Below are 20,756 nucleotides of genomic sequence, written 5' to 3'. Positions count from 1 at the left end.
TCCCCTGACAACAAGCAGAACCCCTGACAATGAGCAGGTACTGGGCACAATATGTGTGGGGCACTATAGGGTGACATGGCATTACTGTCTGGGGCTTAATATGGTGTTCGCGGGCATAATTTGGTGTGGCTCCATATGTGCATAGGATTTTTTTTTAAATACATATATATTGTACTTCTTTTTTTTTGGGGGGGGGGGGGGGGGTGCTGCCTATTTTCTCAGTCCCGGGACCCACTATTTCTGATGGCAGCCCTGGCTGAAACACACAGTTACTAAAAGATTATTATTATTATTTTTTTACATATAGACTATTTTTATTCTAAAGAGAGGTTTCCGAGGGGGATTGCGATGACTTTGAGTTTAGTATATCAGTGAGCAAATGCTGCAATTTTACTGGGATTGCAAACCTGCCATTTAGTAATTCCTCTATTTCTGGAAAGCTCATTGTTAATTGGGAACACACTACTCAAAAATATTTTATATTCCCTTTAATTTCTGATAGGTAATCATGTCCAACACCCCCAATTTAAATAAATCTAAGAACATCCAAACATTGAAAAGCCCATTCAGCATTTTAGCAGATCAGTTTAGTGTCCTACTTGTAAATACGTGGAGATGTTTGCTAATTCTTGCATAATTTTTGCCTGCGCAGAGTGTTTAAGGATGCCCCTTCCGGTCAACTGCCGAGTTGCTTGAAATAATATTGTCCACTCATCTACTGAGCCTTTGTGATTCTTTTGAGCTTATACAGGCACCTACACTTTTTTTTCACTATGTAAAATCTAGAAAAAGTGGTATCATCTTTTGTAAAAATAAATCCAAACACGGATACAGAAAATAACATTGGCAATAAAGTTTGACATTCTACCAATGACATTAAGCTTCAAATAACGGCTACTAAAGTGGATCCCAAGTTAATTTAATTCTATGAAGGGCATTGAATTGTTTTTCTGGGTGCCCGTAAGTAATGGGCATCTGACAGTAGCTATTCAATTGTTTCTGCCAATGGGCACAAATGCCACAAGCAACCATTATTTCTGCTTGCACCCTCCTGAAGTGGCGAATAGATAGCAGCGAAAAGTTGGGCTTTTAACCACCCATTCACAGCGTGCCAGTACTTTATATGGGATTAGCCACTTTATGCGTCTAAACGCAGTGAAGTAATGGACGCCCAGCTACTAGTGACCGCTAACACAAACATTGAATACTGCTGCGTCACTTTAGACGGGAGATTGGGCGCAAAAATCTATTGAATTCCGCCATATTACGTTTTTAAAACTGTAAAAAGTCACAGATCGATTTTAACATCCTTACTCAGTGAAAATTCCAAATGTCTTTCATGTCTCTCTTTTGAAAGCAGCCAAACACATTTCCTTTTCATAAAGTGCACCACCCATCCTTGTAGACAGAGAAACCTAGAATCCGAAGTTCAGGAAATCCTGGATTCTCATTTTCATCAAGGGTGTAGGTAATATTTGGTCCACTGGAAGGTTATGAATTTATTACTGGAATTTTAATATTCTTGAAAGGGGAAAATAGATGAATGGATGATTTTTCATTTATTGTATATGCAGATTTAATTGCTTTTTTTGGTAAATTGTTTATTGAGTTTGGGAGGGTTGCTTTTATATTATTCTAATATTGGATTTTAGGACGGTAGGTATAACCTCCCATTAGACTTACACACTATTTACCTAATTTCTATTTTAAAAGTATACTGTACTTAATAATAATTGACAAGGGTTACGAGAAAAAAATATCTTAAAATTGAAGGGGTATGAGCACAGCATCTATTCAGTGGAGACAGGAGGAGAGGGGGCATGCCAGCAGCTCACAGAGCGCTGGGCATGCCCCCTCAGTGATGAAAATGGGGCGTGGCTTGCGATCGCGGGCCCTCCCGCGAACTCACGCCCCCTTTTCCATAAGCCACGCCCCCTTATCGGCCGCTCGCGAACTTCGCACGCACAGATGTCCCTCCTGCCACTGAACAAAAGTTGTGAGGTATGTTTTCTGTACACTGCACTTCCATTTTCACTGCAAGCATAAGTCCTTTGTCATAGCATTGAATTTAATACTGTAAATTATGTTAATAAAATTTAGGGAATTCCATGAAATTCCTCTCTAGTAAAACAATTACATCACAGATAACAAAAATGCTTTGAGTAGGGCCGTAACTAGGTGTGTGTGGAGGGGGCACCGCACATAGCACTGCAGGGTAGGGGGCGCTGTTGGCGACACTTGTCAATTATCTATTTTAATTACTTTCACTTGCAGCTTCTCCCCTTTTTGAAGCCCAGCATCTCCTGACCGTCCCTGTCTCCTACCCTAACCCCTTCTGTCGCTAATAACTGTACAAGATTCATGAACTCAACTTAAAATTTCTTTGTTATTCAGTCACACTGTCCTTTAATACATTTCAAGATGCTGACATTCCCGGGATTCAAACCCATTGCCTGTGGCATTACATACCCTCCAACTGTACCTTTTTAATAGGTACAGTACCTTTTTTATGGTCTGTACCTATTTTTGGCTCTCCAAACTTCCATTGAAAGTATAGGAAAAGGGGCGTGGTCACGCCCCCTTTACCCGTGGCCACGCCCCCTTTTCTAATTTGTACCGATTTTTGTGTGTAAAATGTTGGAGGGTATGGCATTACTTTCATACAATCTATTCATTGAGCTATTTGCCCCTGCATAGAAAGGTAGATAATTCTAAGCTAGAGAATTCTAACTATTTGAAGCTTACCTTGTACTTTGGGAAAAATGATCAGCATTGCGGCTGAGCAGATCTATGTAGTGTGTGGCTGTAAAAGATTGGATGTGTGACTGCACACTACATAGATTTGCTCACTTGCAATACTGATTATTATTTTTACAAAGTACCAGTAGCTCCATATAGTGTTCATAGTTTTTATGCAGGATCAAATAGCTCAATGAGTACGATGTTTGATTAGAATTCAGCAGGTTATAGGTTTGAATCCTGGGTATGGCAGTATATTGAAATGTGTTATTTAATAAAGGGCATTGTAACTGAATAACAACAAGCTCTCAAGTTAACTGCATGAATGTGATAAAAAAGGATTTGTGTCCAAATCCATTTTCTTGCAGTGGTCTAAAAATGTGTGTGTATTGGCATTGAGGAATTTCATGACTACATTGCTCAGCATGCAGTAATGGGCTAGTCTTAAGCTGGGTACACACCGATACAATCGTCAGGTCGTTCTTGCTTTTTTCAGCTGTTCGATATTGGAAGAGTGTGTACGCACGTTCGACCATGCTTTGTTGAAAGGAAACCAGCCGAATCGAAAGATCGCTACTTATGTCCAGTTTAATTTTCATACAATTCAACAGGTCAGGTCGGACCAAAAGTGCAGTGTGTATGCACCTTAACAAACCAGATGTACATTATACACTAAACTGTAGAATATTGCTAACAAATATGAAATTCATAACATAAGCAAAATTTCAGTTTGGTCTAAATTAATCATGTTTAGTCTTTCTCTTATCCAACTTAGGCCCATTATTTTGGTATACTTAACCCCCTTTTCATTGTAAAAATGCAAGTACCCTCTGGTTTCTCTGCCCATTCTGTCAGCAAAGCAGTTAATAGAGTTCAAACTGAAACTACTCCAGAGATTATAAGCACTGGATACAGTTCTGGGCCAACATAAACATAACTTCTAAGTACTTCCAAGGTCTCATCACTAGAGCTGCACAGTCACATGAAAGTGCCGGAGACCCTGAAACAGACCACATGTGTTCCAGGACAAAATTGTATGCTCTGAAACAAACCCCAGTTGCATACAAACACCTAATTCCTAAAGCAACACCCTGGTCTAGTTTGAAAGTGTCACATACACTGAACTGATGCATGTTCTTGGCTGCCCCACCCTCAAACTTGCAATGTCATAATGTCACCTTGAGGGGGTGTGGCCACTGTTACCACGAAGGAGCAGAGCATCCAAAGTGACCTAATACCTGTACGCTGCAGGGTGCTGTTCCAGGTTTCTGGTGCCAAGGCGATAATAATGGTACTGACCCCCTAGGCCTTGCACCCTGGGCAGTGGCACCACTCGCCCATCCCTAGTCATGACCCTGAGTTGAAGGATAGATCTGTCATATATGTGCTAAGAGTATAGAAAAATTGTGCCTTGGACTATAATCATAGTTGCCTATCCTCCGGCATTCTGCAGGAGAATCACTGAAATAGCAGCAATCTCCCTGACTCCCAGAACAGTCCAGCAATCTGCCTGATTACACCTTACCCCCATTATGCAGCTGTTACTTTCTTGGAGAAAGATAAATCAGAGATACATACATTCAAATGGGATCAACATTGCCATTTCCCTGCATTGGTTATAAGGCACAATGGGGCAGATGTATTAAGCATGGAGAAGTGATAAAGCAGTGATAAGTGGAAGGTGATAATGCACCAGCCAATCATTACGGGTTTGAAATATGACAGGAGCTGATTGGCTGATGCGTTATCACCTTCCACTTATCACTGCTTTATCACTTCTCAATGCTTAATACATCTGCCCCAATAATGATCCCTATGGCTATATGCATTTTAAATAAGGTTTCTCTTCTCGTGGCCACTCACAGTATATCAAACCTCTTGTAAAACACAATACGCAAACAAATTCTGAAAAATATCAGTGTCTTTTCTTCAACAAGTAGATCTTACTAACTTTGGGGCTCATTTACATTTGGATGTAAGTTATTTTAATGACACGCCTCTCAGATGTAACAGTACACGTCCGTGCTTAAAGGTGTTACTTTCACAATTTTGTTGAAATGATTTTTAAAAAGTAGGCAAGTATGAATATAATATAGTTCACAACTTTAAAAAAAAAAAAAAGGCCATTTCTTTGGTTATAAAATCAGTTATTTATCATAAACTATGCTCAAAGTACCCCATAGCTAACATTTCCCATTTAACATTTTCCATTTAAAAGAAATCCGCTTAGTGATCTATGATGTGGGGCAAAACTGTATTATACTGTTATATCACATGTGACAGATCCTCTTTAAATAAACAAATATGTTTCTGTTTTCTGTGGAGCAGTTGTACCTCACACATTCATACGGGATGCAGTCGCTTTACCTCCAATCATAATCCCGACGGACTATATACCGACACCCATTGACCAATGGTCGAAATCCCGACAAGGTCTAAATACCGACACGGACTAAATACCGACATGTAAAATACCGACAAGGTCTAAATACCGACATGTAAAATGCCGACAGGTCGAAATACCGACACAAGTTTTTCATGATTTTTTTCATTAAAACCGACTTGTTCATACTTTACCGTCCCAGTGGACCTGGAGGGGGAATATAATAGTGTGCCGAGCGCAGCGAGGCACCGTGCTCGAAGCATGGCGAGCGCAGCGAGCCATGCGAGGGACGCGGTACACTTTATATGGTGTCCATGTTGATTTATGTCGACATACACACAAAAAAACATCAAAAAATGCATGTCGGTATTTCGACCTGTCGGCATTTCACATGTCGGTATTTAGACCTTGTCGGTATTTTACATGTCGGTATTTAGTCCGTGTCGGTATTTAGACCTTGTCGGGATTTCGACCATCAGTCAATGGGTGTCGGTATATAGACCGTCGGGATTATGATTGGCGGGATTTCATACCGATCCCATTCATACAACCATCCAATATGACCTGACAATATGGTCTTAGCAATAGGAGCCAGTTCTGTGGGTGCTGAAGGCGCTTGACATACTTACCTACTTTAAAGAATTCCACTCTGGAAGATGCATAGAGAGGAGATGTAGATGGGTGGGGATGGGGGCAGGGCCAGGCTAAGTGCATCATTAGGCCTTACCCCCTGAGAGGGAAAATGCAGAAATTGGAGCATATTTGCATAGGGGCGTTGCACAATTAGCATAGATTTGCATCATTTGGCCTCGCCCCCTCTGCAGGGACCTTGGATTTACTCTATTTATCTAGAAATACTACCCACTTCACTGGGAAGATGGCAGAATGCGGGAGGGGTGCTCACTTTTCCAGGGGTGCGGGGGACTAACTGAAAAATTGGGTGTCTCCTGCAGGAACCGGAAAAGTATGCAAGTATGGTACGTGAGCATCCCCAATATTTGTGCTGCCTTATACAGTAACCATGTCTATGCATTGTATTTTGCAGACTTCCCCAGCATGAAGTTGGGAGACATGGTAACCTTAGCATCCTGATTTGAAAAATTTGCTCCTATGGTCATATGGAATTTATTCATATTATAATTCTTCTTCTTCAATAATACAGGATAGGAACAGATTCTGAGAACTGCATCGAGCATCTTAACCAGGAATCTGGTACTGTCAATATTAAAATAAAATTACAGGAACTTCCAGGAATACAGGATTTGGGACAATTCCTTGAAATTAGGTCAGTTAGCAAATATGGTATTGCAAATGATTCCATGGAAACAAAATAATGTAAAATGTACAGTAATCAGTGGCGGCTGCTGGCCCTGGGCTGTGGCGCTGACCAAAGTGTGTAGGGAGGAGCTGGCCAGCACATACGAACATACATGTGAAGTTGTATATAACATATGTTCTGACTTTCTTCCCCGGGGATCAGCAGCCGCCGCAGCACGGGAATCAGGAATACACTGCTCAGCCTGTCAATCGTCATTTAGCCCACCCCCAGACTTCCATTGGTTGGTTTCACAGAAGTCTGGGGGCGGGCTAAATGACGATTGACGGGCTGAGCAGTGTATTCCTGAGTCCCGTGCTGTGGGGGGCTGCTGATCCGCGGGGATGGAAGCCAGGTCATATGTTAATGCAACTTCACATGCAGGGTTGGAATGGCCCACAGGGGTACAGGGGAAACCTCCGTTGGTCCCCACTGCCTAGGGGCCTACCTCCTCAAGGAATCAGGTTCTAGACTGTGCACTTGAATTATACATTATACATACGTTACCTTATACTGCACAGGACTAAAGTGTATTCTCTACAGAACATTCCTGTATCATGCATGCACTAGCAGTATTTGCTATATATATTTATCAAGGGGCCCACTCCATGCTCTCTATAATTGTTAGCCAAACCTCTGCGTTGGCTGGACACACTCCCTCTGTAGACTGACCACACCCCTAAACATGGGCCTCTACCACTGCATCCCCCCGGTGGGCTCTCCATGCCACAGTCCGACACTGTTCACATGTATGTGCTAGAATATAGTGCGCTCTGTGTCTGTCTCCTTCTACACAGCTGTCTATGGGTGCATCCGCTAGTGTTAATCCCCTAGTGCCAAGAGTCACTCGGAGGTGGACCTATGTGATGTAATTCCTGCTCCTCCATCTTAGAGTGGGTGAGTTAGAGAGACTGAGTCCTGGAGTGTGCAAGCATGCAGAGCTGAGACCCGGAGCAGCACTCAGCTACAGAGACTCACAGCGTTCCGTTGCATGTAACGCGGCTCCGGAGCTGACGCTGAGCCGGGCTCCGCATTTTCTCTACAGCGGGAGTCAGACTGCACGTCTGTGCAGCCCTCCGTCCCTCACCACCGGAGACAACTCCTGATAAGTACCGCTACCACTGCTGGGCCCCTAATTGCCTATATCAGTATTACATCTAAATCACCTGTGTTATATCTGAATCACTGAATAAACCTGCATTACTGTTTAAGTCATTAAGTGTGTGGACTGACGTCACTGCACCAGGCAATACAATACACTCTGCCAACAGTATGTTCATATGTGCTAGACAGCTCCCCCCTGCATACTTTGGACGGTGCTGCAGCCCAGGAGCAGCAGCCGCACTGACAGTAATACATTTCTTCATGTGCACATAAGGACCAGTTCAATTGTTTTCTGCGCCCCCTGCTGGGTATTTATAACAATGTTTGTCTATCAGAGCTATTCAATTGTTGCTTCGATCAGACGCTCATTACCAGTAAAGGCGCCTGACAGCTCCGGGCTTATCTACGCAAAGCAGCTAAACCCGTCTAAAGCACTTGAATGGGCATCCAAAATCCAAGTTTAGGCGCTTTGGGCACCCAAACTATGGACTTTTAACACATTCTTTCTCGCACCTCCTGAGGCTAATGAGCGTCAATCAGAGAAACAACTGAATAGCTCCAATCGACGCCCATTCCTTCGGACAGCCATATATATCCATAAGCTCACAATATTTTTTTACATTTTACATTTTAAAGTGCACATACATCAATGTTTATGGTAATTTGTATAATGGATGTGAAGGGCAACATTTCAGATTGCAGAATGATTAGGTTCACCTCTGTACAGAATGGAGCAGCACAATATGCCACAGTACGTTAGGTAAGTCATATCGTTGCAGAGAAAACCAATTAAGAAAGATATTTCTGATTAAATAATTGCACCCTAAAAAAAGCTTTGTCATCAAGTGGTTTAGATGCTGCACCAGTTTTGTAATAAATCTTTGGATAAGGCTGGGATAACATGAGAGGTACATATGAATACCAAGGAACATGGAAATGTAATGGACAGGAGGACTGGGGGTTTCCTGGCCGCTCCTGATGCACTGGATTTGCTTCCAGAGTTACGAAAATGTGTGTGTGTGGGAGAAGGGAGTGTCTGGCTCACAAGTACAGCATTTCTCGCAAGGTGACATCCTTTGTCAAAAGCACGCCTTTGGCGCGTGCAAGGGTCATTACCTGTATTTTCAAAAGGTTGGGAGATATACTGTATGTATAGTAGAATCTGTGTTCACGTAGCTGGTAGGAAATAATATGCACAGTGTATATGCCCAGAAGTGCCAAGTCTAGGATATTTGTTATGGTGTGCCTAGTAGGCATACATATGTCTAACAAAAAAAGTTAATTCAGAAAAGGACATTTCTGGATAAACTAGATGCTGCTTGTGTGAGTGGTAAATAAATGATCTTATCTGCTGAACTGTACTGTATTACAAATATGTTATATAAGGATTTATATACACGGTTGAGTTACATTATTATGACCACCTTCTACATTTGAAGTCGGTAGCACATAGCCCATGAAGTAGGTCACATGTCGTGCGCTGGCTTGGTGGGTATATAGGTGTGTGATAGGCCGTCTGCACGCATACCGTATCACTTGTTGCTGTCATGGGTAAAAGGGGCGATTTATCCAAGTTGCAAAAAGGGAATATTTCATGCAGTATTTCTGAAACAGTGCAGTTTGTGAAATGTTTGCGTGCTGCTGTGGTGAGGGTGTATCGTGACTGTACAAATGGCACCATTGCGAATAATCGACGTGGAAACTGCGGAGCACCACGTGCCACTGATGTGAGAGGTGAAGGTCGGCTACGCAGGTACATGAGTGCTGACAGACACACTACAGTGGAGCATTTCTCCATCAAAATGAACCTAGGTTCTACCAGACGTGTGTCTAAAACAACAGTTCAGCGAACCCTGCTGTGTATGGGGCTCCGAAGCTGTTACTCTGGCTATTAGCCAGTGGTTATAATAATGTGACTCAACCGTGTATTATGATAAATGAGAGAAAGGATGATTGACTAGTTAACTTGGTACATTGTGGTTCAATTGAAATTACTGTTCATATCGCGACCGACGCGTAAGAGTGGGTTACTTAACAGATATGTTAAGAGATGTCTCATAACTATATTACTATGTCAAGTGCATTTTATTTTATTTTTGTTAATTTTTTTATTGTAATATTCTAATTAAATTATTATCATTCATTTACAAGACACCACAAAATTATGCAGTGCTGAACAGTGGGGAAATAATAACACAATGATGTATAAGATTCCCCTTTAGAATGTAAGCTCTCACGAGCAGGGTCCTCTGCCTTCATGTGCTTTAACATCTCTTACTTAACCTATCTTCTTTTCAATACTCTCATTGATGGCACAAATCCTTTGGTTTTCTGCCACCCTGATACTTATTTCAGTCAAATCTGCTAATGCAGCTATGTTTATATACCCTGTACTTGTCCTATATTGTATTGAACTGTAAGTCACTGTCTTCACGTTTTGCTTATTTGTTTACTCTATAATTGGGCGTTGCAGATCCTATGTGGCGCCATATAAATAAAGGATAATAATTATAATATAGGACCAAAAGGCAAAGTGCAAAACAAGCAAAGGTAAAGTCCAAAACATTCAAGGGGTATACTTGTAAGAATAGCAAGACATAAAGTATGATGCTGCACATAATTCATCTTTTACTAGTTTATACTTATGTCCAACATAATAAGCAAGGAATATAACAAATAAGTTTCATACAAAGCATGCAAGAAGCTTGATCCAAGGATGCACAGATGGGCGAGGTGAGAGAAAATAAGACAGGAGGAAAGAGGGCCATATTTGTGAAAGTTTACAATCTAACGGTGGGTGACAAGGCAGAAGACAGGGTATGTGTGTGGATAGAGGAAAGCTGAGTCTGCAAGAGTTAGATGGGAGACTGGTAAGGTTTGTGGAACAGGGGTTTCACTGAGTGGAGTCTGATGGAGAGTAGATTGGGTGTGGAAGTAAATTGCATCAGTTGGGTGCGGCATGGGAGAAGTCTTGGAGTTTGCAGTGTAATGTGGTTATCAGTGGGGAGTAGAACCACCTGTCATTGGCAGGCTGGACCAGGCAGGGGAGATTGTAGTATACGCTGAGGTCAGAGATGTAGAGGTGGGGTGGTTGAGGGCTTTGCAGAGGATAGTGATAACTTTAGAATAAATTCTGCAATCTCTTAGGCAGACTATACACTGACGTTTCATCTTTGTATTTAACATGTGTTTTCAAGGACATATAACAACATCTAAACAAATGCGTAAATAAATCGCATTCTACTAAATAACACATTAATATTTATGATTTTACACGTGTTTTTAACTTGAAATCAGATCGCTTCTTATGTATCTGACATGTATCAGCACAGATGAAAACTGATATTCATCTCTATGGGAGTCCACTGTAAATTAAATCAGATTGATAAACGCACCTATGCATTTGGCTTGAACAAGATAATGGCATCCTTATTTACCACTCTTGCAACTTTTTTTTGTAAAATCACATTGAAGGCATTTGTATAAAATGCATATTAAATGCGTAAGTAAATACTATGTGGTTTCTATGTGTTTTTACTTGTACTTGCATTGTGACATGCAATTATAAAAAAAAGCATTGCAAACAACAATGATGCAGCCTTAACTCTTAGCTCCCCTTACTGGCTGCAGGGCACCAATGCAGTACTTAGTTACAGCTATACAGTCTATAGTTGGCCCTCAACCTCATCAGAGATAATATCGTCAATATAAGGATTTCCAATTTACAGAAAACTACAGTTCTTTCCCCTTTATACATATTTCAAAACCCTCTTTCATAAACAAATCAAACAGTGCATTGTTTTATGTTATAACTTTCCCAATATATTCCAAAAATATACAGCCTCTTTGTTTACAATGTCCAATTATATTAAGATTAGCCCATATGCAATATATCTCTTACCCAAAAAGAGCCTCACTTAATTCCGAGTGTTTTGATAACCTACAATTTAAAGCGATGTTATGTTATGTTAAAGGAACTCCAAATATTAATGATAGTTTGTTAAGATATATCAATCTTGCTCTAAGCAAATGTGTTTGGAAATACTTTCTCTCTAAAATAATTCATGGAACTTTATCTGTGAGCACAAATACTGCACATACATAGCTGACATATTTTGGCATGTGCGCTCTATAGCCTGTCATTTTAATACAGACTGTCAGAAAAATCCTCCACCGTAATCTCAGTCAAGAGGTTACATAGTAACATAGTAATATGACAAATTCACATACTACTACTACACCATTAATATAACCCCTTCAGGAATTTCAAGTTTATTTCATATTTACATAAGATTTTAATGAAGTCTCTCATTTATAAGTATGCATTTTATATTTGATAAATAATGAAAACGAATATGATCATGTAAAAAATGTTTTAAAAAAGTATTAGTACAGGAGGTACAGTATATAGAACCATTAGGGTAACTTTGCTAGTTACAATACTAAAAGGAACTGATACACTGTAAGTATAAAATAGAAAACAGCATGAAAAATGTTACCAATGTATAAGGGGGTGGTCTTCTGGTTGACAGCGGCCGGCCTCCCGGCGCCCACCATACCGGCGCCGGAATCCCGACCGCCGGCATCCCGACATCTTTTCTCCCTCTTAGGGGTCCACAACCCCCCTGGAGGGAGAATAGATAGCGTGGCGCGCCACCGTGCCCGCAAGGGGCTCATTTGCGCTCGCCCAGCTGTCAGTATGCCGGCGGCCGGGATTCCGGGGCCGGCATGCTGGTCGCCGGGACCCCGACCGCCGGCAAACCATACCACACCTGTATAAGGCAGTGGTTCTCAGCTCGGGGTACTAGTGCAACAGGGGTACTCGCTGTGACATTCCGGGGTATTCAAAGGTTTTCAATAATGGTGGTACGGGGCGGGGTGGGACATCTAGATGATAGTAAGACACATAGGGAAAGCAGTGTCCTAAAGATCTTTAGTCCCATGTATCACAGTAGGACCCTCAAGACAAAAAGAAAAAGTCTGTATGTACAATTCATTCTGTTCTTGCGTCATTTTTTTTTTTATCTTGTATATAGCACATTTATACGCAAATGGACTGCCAAGGGGCTATGGGTGTGGATCATTAGATCGACAGTGTCTAGGTCGACAATGTTTAGGTCGACAACTATAGGTCGACAGTCACTAGGTCAACAGGGTTGGAAGGTCGACAGGGTTTCCAGGTCAACATGTGCTAGGTCGACAGGGCAAAAGGTCGACATGAGGTTTTTTTTTTTTTTTTTGGGGGGGGGGGGGTTGTGTCGTTTTCTGCGTACAGTGACCAGGAAGCCGAGTTAGTGCACCATGTCCCCTCGGGCAAGGCACAGATTACCGTTCCAATCGTAGTCCACGTGGATCGTTAAGTATGAAAAAGTTCAAAAAAAGGAAAAAAAATGTGAAAACTCATGTCGACCTTTTGACCTGTCGACCTATGACATGTCGACCTAGAAACCCTGTCAACCTTCCAACCTTGTCAACCTAGTGACTGTCGACCTATAGTGGTCGACCTAAACATTGTAGACCTAGACAGTGTCGCTCTTCAGACCGGATCCCGGGGCTATAGCCCCGTTGCAGACACTGGCAGCTGACTAAATACCTAAGTGTAAACAGGAAATTCATTTTAAGCAGGTCACAAAGCAATTTACACACAAACTACAAGTACAAAAATGGACTTTAATATTGCTAGATAAAATAGGGAGATATTCTATTTCAGCCCCAATATACTGAACAATGATCATATGAATGCAAGGTACTCAGCAATGTGTTCTTAGACATTCTATATGATTTATTTACTATTTTTTTCTGGGAAGAGTCATGGTGTTGTACCTGATATTGCTTGGATAACTAAGATATGCTGTACCTTTCAGACTATAAAAAATATTTTTTCGATGTACCGAAAAAGTAAAGATTTCAGAAAAAAAAGTGTAAAGTCTACTTATCAAAATAGAGATTATATATTACACACCATGTAGAACACTTAATCAGGAGTAAATTTCAGCTAAATTTGTACAAATTATTATTATTATATAGGTGTAAATGGTCAGCTGTCTCCAGATACAAAGATGTAATAGATCCATTCCAACTGGCGCCTGTTTAATGGGTAATAGATATGGTGCCTGTTTGGAAACTGGTGATTTACATGAAGAAAGGTCCATCTCGTGCTGAAAACCAATTCTATGCATCATATAAGTATATGCCTATCCACTGTAATAGAGCTCTGATTGTGATGTAGGGGACCACTCCCCTCTCCTGTCTGTAATCCACATAATACAGCATGTAAATCCCACTGTTTGTGTAATACAGAAACCACCCCAGTGATTAAAGCCTGAAAACCCTAACATTTGCCTCTAAGGACTCTTACATAGCTCTTTGCAAAAAAAATAAAAATGTCATGGGTCTTGTGTGCAGCAGAGATCTGGCACAATAAGCGGTCCCCGGGCAAGTTTACTGTACTGTATCAACACCATCAAATATATTTTTACAGCACCAGTTACAATGACATTTCCAACCCACAATAAACCAACTCTAACACAATAATACCAATTGTACATTTTATATACAATACCATGTGTATGTGCCTACTCTTTCACCAACCAGTGCCCGGTAACTATGACATTATGGCAAATAGGAATACAGTAACAATGTATAAATGGAAATCTGCTAGGAAACATCCTTTAATATGGTATATTGTATATGGTATATTTAAATGAAATGTACACAATAGTATAGTGTACAGGTCATTACACAAAGATCAGTTTGACAGCTGTGTGCCAAGAGCAGCACTCATAGTGCATATACATCACTGCTCATACATAACACGTGGTGTAACAGCTCCATAAGTGAAGAATAATGAAGTTTAATCATTCCAGGAGACGAGTGTCAGTTCTACTGCACCCATACAGTTCTAGCTAGGAAGACCACAGCTGGACATGGCAGGGTCACTTATGTATAATAGTGAATAATTACCCTTTGAGCACATCATGCGCTGCTCCAGCACTTCCACCCCTTCTCTTAGCCCTGGTGGCTCTGGCATCCTTCACTGTCACAAGGCTCACATCTTTGTCCGCAGCCTGATTTGCACTGGAGGACAGGAACACTATAAATCCAGCAGCCAGCCTCAGCAGGCTTCCCAGCCGCATCTTGGTGCTGCTCACAGGGGCTCCTTCTCCTGATCCACTGCACACTCACTCCCCTGGCTCGGATCTGTTGGCTCCAAAAGGTCCTGTCCAAAAACACAGAAATAACAGCTCTTCTCAGATTAGGTGGCAGCTGAGAGACTGCAGAGGAAGAGACACATGAAAACTCATCTAGAAACTCATCAAAAACATCTTAACTAACTTCTAAGTAGTGTACTTCCAAACTAGCATTACGCAGGCAGAAGGTTGCGCTGCCCTACCCCCAGAGCGCACAGCCTCCAGCAGCCGCAGAGACAGCAGAAGTTCCAGGTTACCTTCAGCATGCACCCAAGTCAGCACATGTCATGTTCCTTGTGGCGTGGGGACAGATGCAAATTAGAATTTATAGAACAAAGTGGCCGTTAGGGACAATATAAAGCAGATAAAAAGCTTAGTGGCAGCGAGGGAACCCGCCCAGAAACATCAGGCAGGAGCTGCGGCTGCTCCTACTAAGGCACAGGCTCAGCCTTTCTTGGCTGGAGCAGCGTGTGAGGCTGTCCGGGGGCTGAGAGTGGCTGTAATGCACGGGACTCTGCCTGCAGGTCACCACTGTGGTGCAGCTGCGGAGGCTTCTCGTTGTCCCACCTGCAGCAGCATTATACTGTATTTCATTGTCAAACTCAAACGGTGGGAATGCAAGATGATGCTCAGTAAGTGTGGTGGTGCTGCACAGATGTGTTATAAAGCAGCAATAAGCTGTGTCCTTAATATATGTACAGTGCACTTTATCCCAGCTTCTTTACACCATCTCACACATGAAAATGAATATGTCTATACAGTACAAAGGGGTCTATTCATGCAGCAGTGAAAAGCCCTGTTTTGCGTTAAACTGGGCTTTTCTCTGCTTACCGCAATTCACAGAGCGGGTTACCGTAGAGAAGTCTCTGACTTCTCCAGCGGTACCCCCGCTCTGTGCCTGAATCGCATCACCATACCTTTGTATGTTGAGTGCAATTCATGAAGGTGCGGAAAGCTCTGCTTTCCGCTTCTCCATGGAGTTCAGGTTCGCCATCTGAGGACGGCGTAACCTGAACTGTGGTGCGGAGACGTCAGGGAAGCTCAATGCTTCCCTGATCGCTGCTCGGCACCTCGTGCTGGCTCCGCCCCCGACCTCCCAGCAACCACTGCGGCCTGCCGGGAGGTCATCAAGCTGCGCATGCGCAAAGGGACCCGCCGCTGGACTCCGCGCATCGCAGGGAGGGACCGCTGGAGAAGACCTCACCGCAGGAGCCCCAGACACCGCAGCGCATCGTCGGAAGTGTGAGTATACATGAATTGCTACTTATCACAGCTATACATCGCATCGAAGAGATGCGATGTATAGTGATAAGTAGCAATTCTGATTTCGTTTTCTACATGAATAGACCCCAAAGTATCTTAGCATCGTTAACATTTATTATGAGTGTCAAAGTGTTACCCGTAAGTTTCATCCTCTGTAGCGCAGGTAGTCATTGGCTACCTTTCTTTGCAGGTGATGCAGCTTGGTGAATCTTTGTTGGACCACAGAAAACTGATACACGGGGGTATATTTACTAAAATTCGTATTTTTCCGAATGAGGTTAAAGTTCAAACACGAATGACATCGAAAGTGTAAAATTGCAACTTTTTGAATTTATTACGACTAATTTACTAAGCTGTCGTATTCTGCATTTTCGAATTTTCCGATGTCGATGTCATTCGTATTTTTTGGCAGTGTTTTACGGGAGTGAATTGTAAAACACTGCCGACATTAACACAATAAATCTCGGCCGGATCTGTGAGATCCGTGCTGGGCTTCATTGTGCACCTTTCGTAAAAAAAAGAACATTGTTAAAATTTTAAAAAAAAAATGCGTGGGGTCCCCCCCCTAAACAAAACCAGCCTCGGGCTCTTTGAGACGGTCCTGGTTCACAAAATATGTGGTAAAAAATGACCGGGGTTCCCCCATATTTCATAAACCAGCACTGGGCATTACATACCCAACTAGTCACCCCTGGCCGGGGTACCCTGGAGGAGTGGGAACCCCTTAAATCGAGGCTGTCCTCCCCATCCAAGGGCGGCGGATGGGGGGCTGATAGCCTTTTGTGAAAATGAGAATATTGTTTTTAGTAGCAGTACTACAAGTCCCAGCAAGCCTCCCCCGCAAGCTGGTACTTGGAGAACCACAAGTACCAGCATGCGGTGGAAAACCGGGCCCGCTGGTACCTGTAGTACTACTACTAAAAAAATACCCCCAAAAAAACAGGACACACACACTGTGAAAGTAAAATTTTATTACATACATGCACACCGCCATACATACATACTTACCTATGTTCACACGTGGCTCGGTCCTCTTCTCCATGTAGAATCCTAGGGGTACCTGTGAAAAAAATTATACTCACATAATCCAGGGTATCTTCTTTCCTTTGTATAATCCACGTACTTGGCAAAAAAATAAAACGGAAACCCGACCACGCACTGAAAGGGGTCCCATGTTTACACATGGGATCCCTTTCCCCGACTGCCAGGACCCCCCCTGACTCCTGTCAAAGAGGGTCCCTTCAGCCAATCAGGGAGTGCCACGTCGTGGCACTCTCCTGATTGGCTGTGTGCTCCTGTAGTGTCTGTCAGGCAGCACACGGCACAGATACAATGTAGCACCTATGCGCTCCATTGCAGCCAATGGTGGGAACTTTGCGGTCAGCGGCTGACCGAAAGTAACCTCACCACTGACCGCAAAGTTCCCACCATTGGCGACAATGGAGCGCATAGGCGCTACATTGTATCTGTGCCGTGTGCTGCCTGACAGACACTAAAGGAGCACACAGCCAGAGCCGGCCCTAACCAATATGATGCCCTAGGCAAGATTTTGGCTGGTGCCCCCTAGCACCGCCGCTAGTTCTGCAGGAGATGCCTGGCATGAGTCAGCTGGCAGCTCTGCTAACGTCGGGCGCCTTTTGGTTATGAAAATGCATCTTATTTGCATCACTATGTGGCTAGGATGCGCAAGCAGCTTCTGCTGATTAAAATGATATGCAGCATGCCCATATTCTGTGTGCGACTATGGCTGTATCTGCATACGAAATGCTACATTACAGTGATATCCAGGAATACACTCCAACGTAGCATTTCGTATGCAGATACAGCCGCAGTCACACACAGAATATAGGCATGCCGCATATCATTTTAATCAGCAGAAGCTGCTGGTGCCCCTAAGCATACCAAATGCCCTAGGCATTTGCCTAGTTTGCCTATGCCTAAGGCCGGCTCTGCACACAGCCAATCAGGAGAGTGCCACGACGTGGCGCTCCCTGATTGGCTGAAGGGACCCTCTTTGACAGGAGTCAGGGGGGGTCCTGGCAGTCGGGGAAAGGGGTCCCATGTGTAAACATGGGACCCCTTTCAGTGCGTGGTCGGGTTTCCGTTTTATTTTTTTGCCAAGTACGTGGATTATACAAAGGAAAGAAGATACCCTGGATTATGTGAGTATAATTTTTTTCACAGGTACCCCTAGGATTCTACATGGAGAAGAGGACCGAGCCACGTGTAAACATAGGCAAGTATGTATGTATGGTGGTGTGCATGTATGTAATAAAATTTTACTTTCACAGTGTGTGTGTGTCCTGTTTTTTTTGGGGGTATTTTTTTAGTAGTAGTACTACAGGTACCAGCGGGCCCGGTTTTCCACCGCATGCTGGTACTTGTGGTTCTCCAAGTACCAGCTTGCGGGGGAGGCTTGCTGGGACTTGTAGTACTGCTACTAAAAACAATATTCTCATTTTCACAAAAGGCTATCAGCCCCCCATCCGCCGCCCTTGGATGGGGAGGACAGCCTCGGGCTTCACCCCTGGCCCTTGGGTGGCTGGAGGGGGGGACCCCTTGATTTAAGGGGTTCCCACTCCTCCAGGGTACCCCGGCCAGGGGTGACTAGTTGGGTATGTAATGCCAGGGCCGCAGGGACCAATATAAAAGTGTCCCCCGGCTGTGGCATTATGTACCTGGCTAGTGGAGCCCGGTGCTGGTTTCAAAAATACGGGGGACCCCTACGCTTTTTGTCCCCCGTATTTTTGGAACCAGGACCAGGCGCAGAGCCCGGTGCTGGTTTATGAATTATGGGGGAACCCCGGTCATTTTTTTCCACATATTTTGTGAACCAGGACCGGCTCAAAGAGCCCGATGCTGGTTTTGCTTAGTGGGGGGGACCCCACGCATTTTTGACCAGCAAATTTAACACAATCCAACCCCTTCCCACTGATAAACATGTACGGATCTCATGGATCCGTGCATGCCTATCAGAACACGGTAAAAAAAAGCAGGTCTGTTTTATTTTAGCTTTTTTTTACGAATTGTATTTTTTCACGGCAGTGTTTGGCTATTGCCGGCAGTGTTTGTGAATTACACTTTTTAGTAAATTACCAAGTTCTACCAAATAACAGGCGTATTTGACCGATGGTGTATTCATTCGTAATTTTTTTCTTTGACTTCCAAAAAAATACGAATGCCCTCATCACTGCCGAGATTTGAGTTTAGTAAATTCCCGAGATGACACTTTGAAGAAAAAACACCATCTCGGTCAAAATTGGGAGCTTAGTAAATATACCCCACGTTGTTGCACACTACAATTACATAAGTGTGGGTTGGGTACACAGTCACACTTGCCGATGCACAGAAGTGTGAATGGGTATCCGGGTCTTTAGGTCGAACACTTAGGTCAAAGGTCATTAGGTCAACAACTATTGGTCGACATGCTTTAGGTCGACATTATCTTTAGGTCAACATTGTCAGCAGGTCCACATGGCAAAGGTCGACACGAGCTTTTCACAATTTTTTTCAATTTTTTAAACTTTTTCATACTTTGCGATCCACGTGCACTACAATTGGGAATAATAACCTGTGCCGAGCGCAGCGAAGCACCTTGCCCAAAGCATGGCGAGCGAATACGGTGCACTAAATGGGGTTCCTGGTCACTTTACAAGAAAACAACACCAAAATGTTTTTAAAAACTCATGTCGACCTTTTTCCAGGTCGACCTTTTCCATGTCTAATTGATGACTGTGTCAACCTAGTCACTGTTGCCAATAGCGGTCGACATACTGACTGTCGACCTAGTTATGGTCGACCCAATGAACCACACCTGTGTGAATGTGAATGTGCAATGCATTTCTATACCTAAGGGGTGATTCAGAGTTGAACATAACAGTTGCCTGTTTTTCTATGGTGAAATGTGTATCAATCATTATCAAGTGGAAAACTGCACCTGCTCTGTGTCCACGCAGAACTTATGTTTGATAAGGAATGTATTTCAAACACACATAAAAAAATAAAATAAAAATAAAAAAGATGAATCTCAGTTGCAAGCTTGCTTGTGCTTGTTGTACTGCTTTTGCACACGTGTGTATATGTAAGACGCACGATGTACATGTTAGACACATCCATCTGAAAGTGACTCTGCAAGTTGCGTGCACACTGTACACACTGAAATAAATGTTACATTTTGGGCAAAATCCAGTACCATTTAGCTTAAATATAGAAGCAGAGAGGTGCACATTGACTCGGAGACTAGGTAGGTTACAGGTCAGGCCAGAGGCTAGAGCGGGAGACACTGACAGCCAGCACATGCTGGAGCTCTGCCGCCCTCTTTATATGTCTCACTGTCTGCTTGTACTGTTGCTGTGCAGCAGGGTTACTTCTGTCCTGCTACACCACTCTCTGCCCCGGCTGCTGCAGCACCTCTTTCTGTCCCAGCTGCTGCAGCACCTCTCTCTGACCCAACTGCTGCAGCACCTCTTTCTGCCCCAGCTGCTGCAGCATCTCTCTCTGACTCGGCTGCTGCAGCACCACTTTTTCCTTCAGTTGCTGCAGCACCTCTCACTGCCCCGACTGCTGCATCACCTCTCTCTGCCCCGGCTGCTACAACACCTCTCTCTAAATTGATGCTACAGCACCTCTCTCTGCCCCAGCTGCTGCTGCTGCCTCAGTACCTCTCTCTGTATTAGAAGCTGTAGAGTAACATATATAAGTGACTCTACTGTGGTGTAATGTGTATAAGTGGTTCTACTGTGTTGTGTAACGTGTATAGGGG

The 20,756-nt window shown here is 43.2% G+C and overlaps 1 protein-coding gene across 3 annotated transcripts in view; it reads right to left on the bottom strand.

Annotated features, from left to right (window-relative positions):
• FBN1 (fibrillin 1) overlaps nt 1–15,143 on the bottom strand; it is a 343,784-nt gene extending 328,641 nt beyond the window's left edge. Inside the window, exons 1-2 of one of the 3 annotated variants that reach the window (XM_063926051.1) lie at nt 14,989–15,143; nt 14,505–14,760 (exon numbers count right to left, since the gene is read on the bottom strand). In XM_063926051.1, the coding sequence (XP_063782121.1) occupies nt 14,505–14,677 (173 nt within the window). In that variant the 5' untranslated portion in view covers nt 14,678–14,760; nt 14,989–15,143. Of the gene's footprint in view, nt 1–14,504; nt 14,761–14,934 lie in introns of all 3 variants that reach the window. The other 2 variants (XM_063926050.1, XM_063926049.1) reach the window with 2 other exon arrangements.
• Nucleotides 15,144–20,756: the final 5,613 nt, after the last annotated feature.

Source organism: Pseudophryne corroboree, chromosome 6 (genome assembly GCF_028390025.1).
Source record: "Pseudophryne corroboree isolate aPseCor3 chromosome 6, aPseCor3.hap2, whole genome shotgun sequence".
Classification (NCBI taxonomy): Eukaryota; Metazoa; Chordata; class Amphibia; order Anura; family Myobatrachidae; genus Pseudophryne; species Pseudophryne corroboree.
Note: the sequence above shows the minus strand (reverse complement) of the source record. Positions and strands in the feature narration are given on the sequence as shown.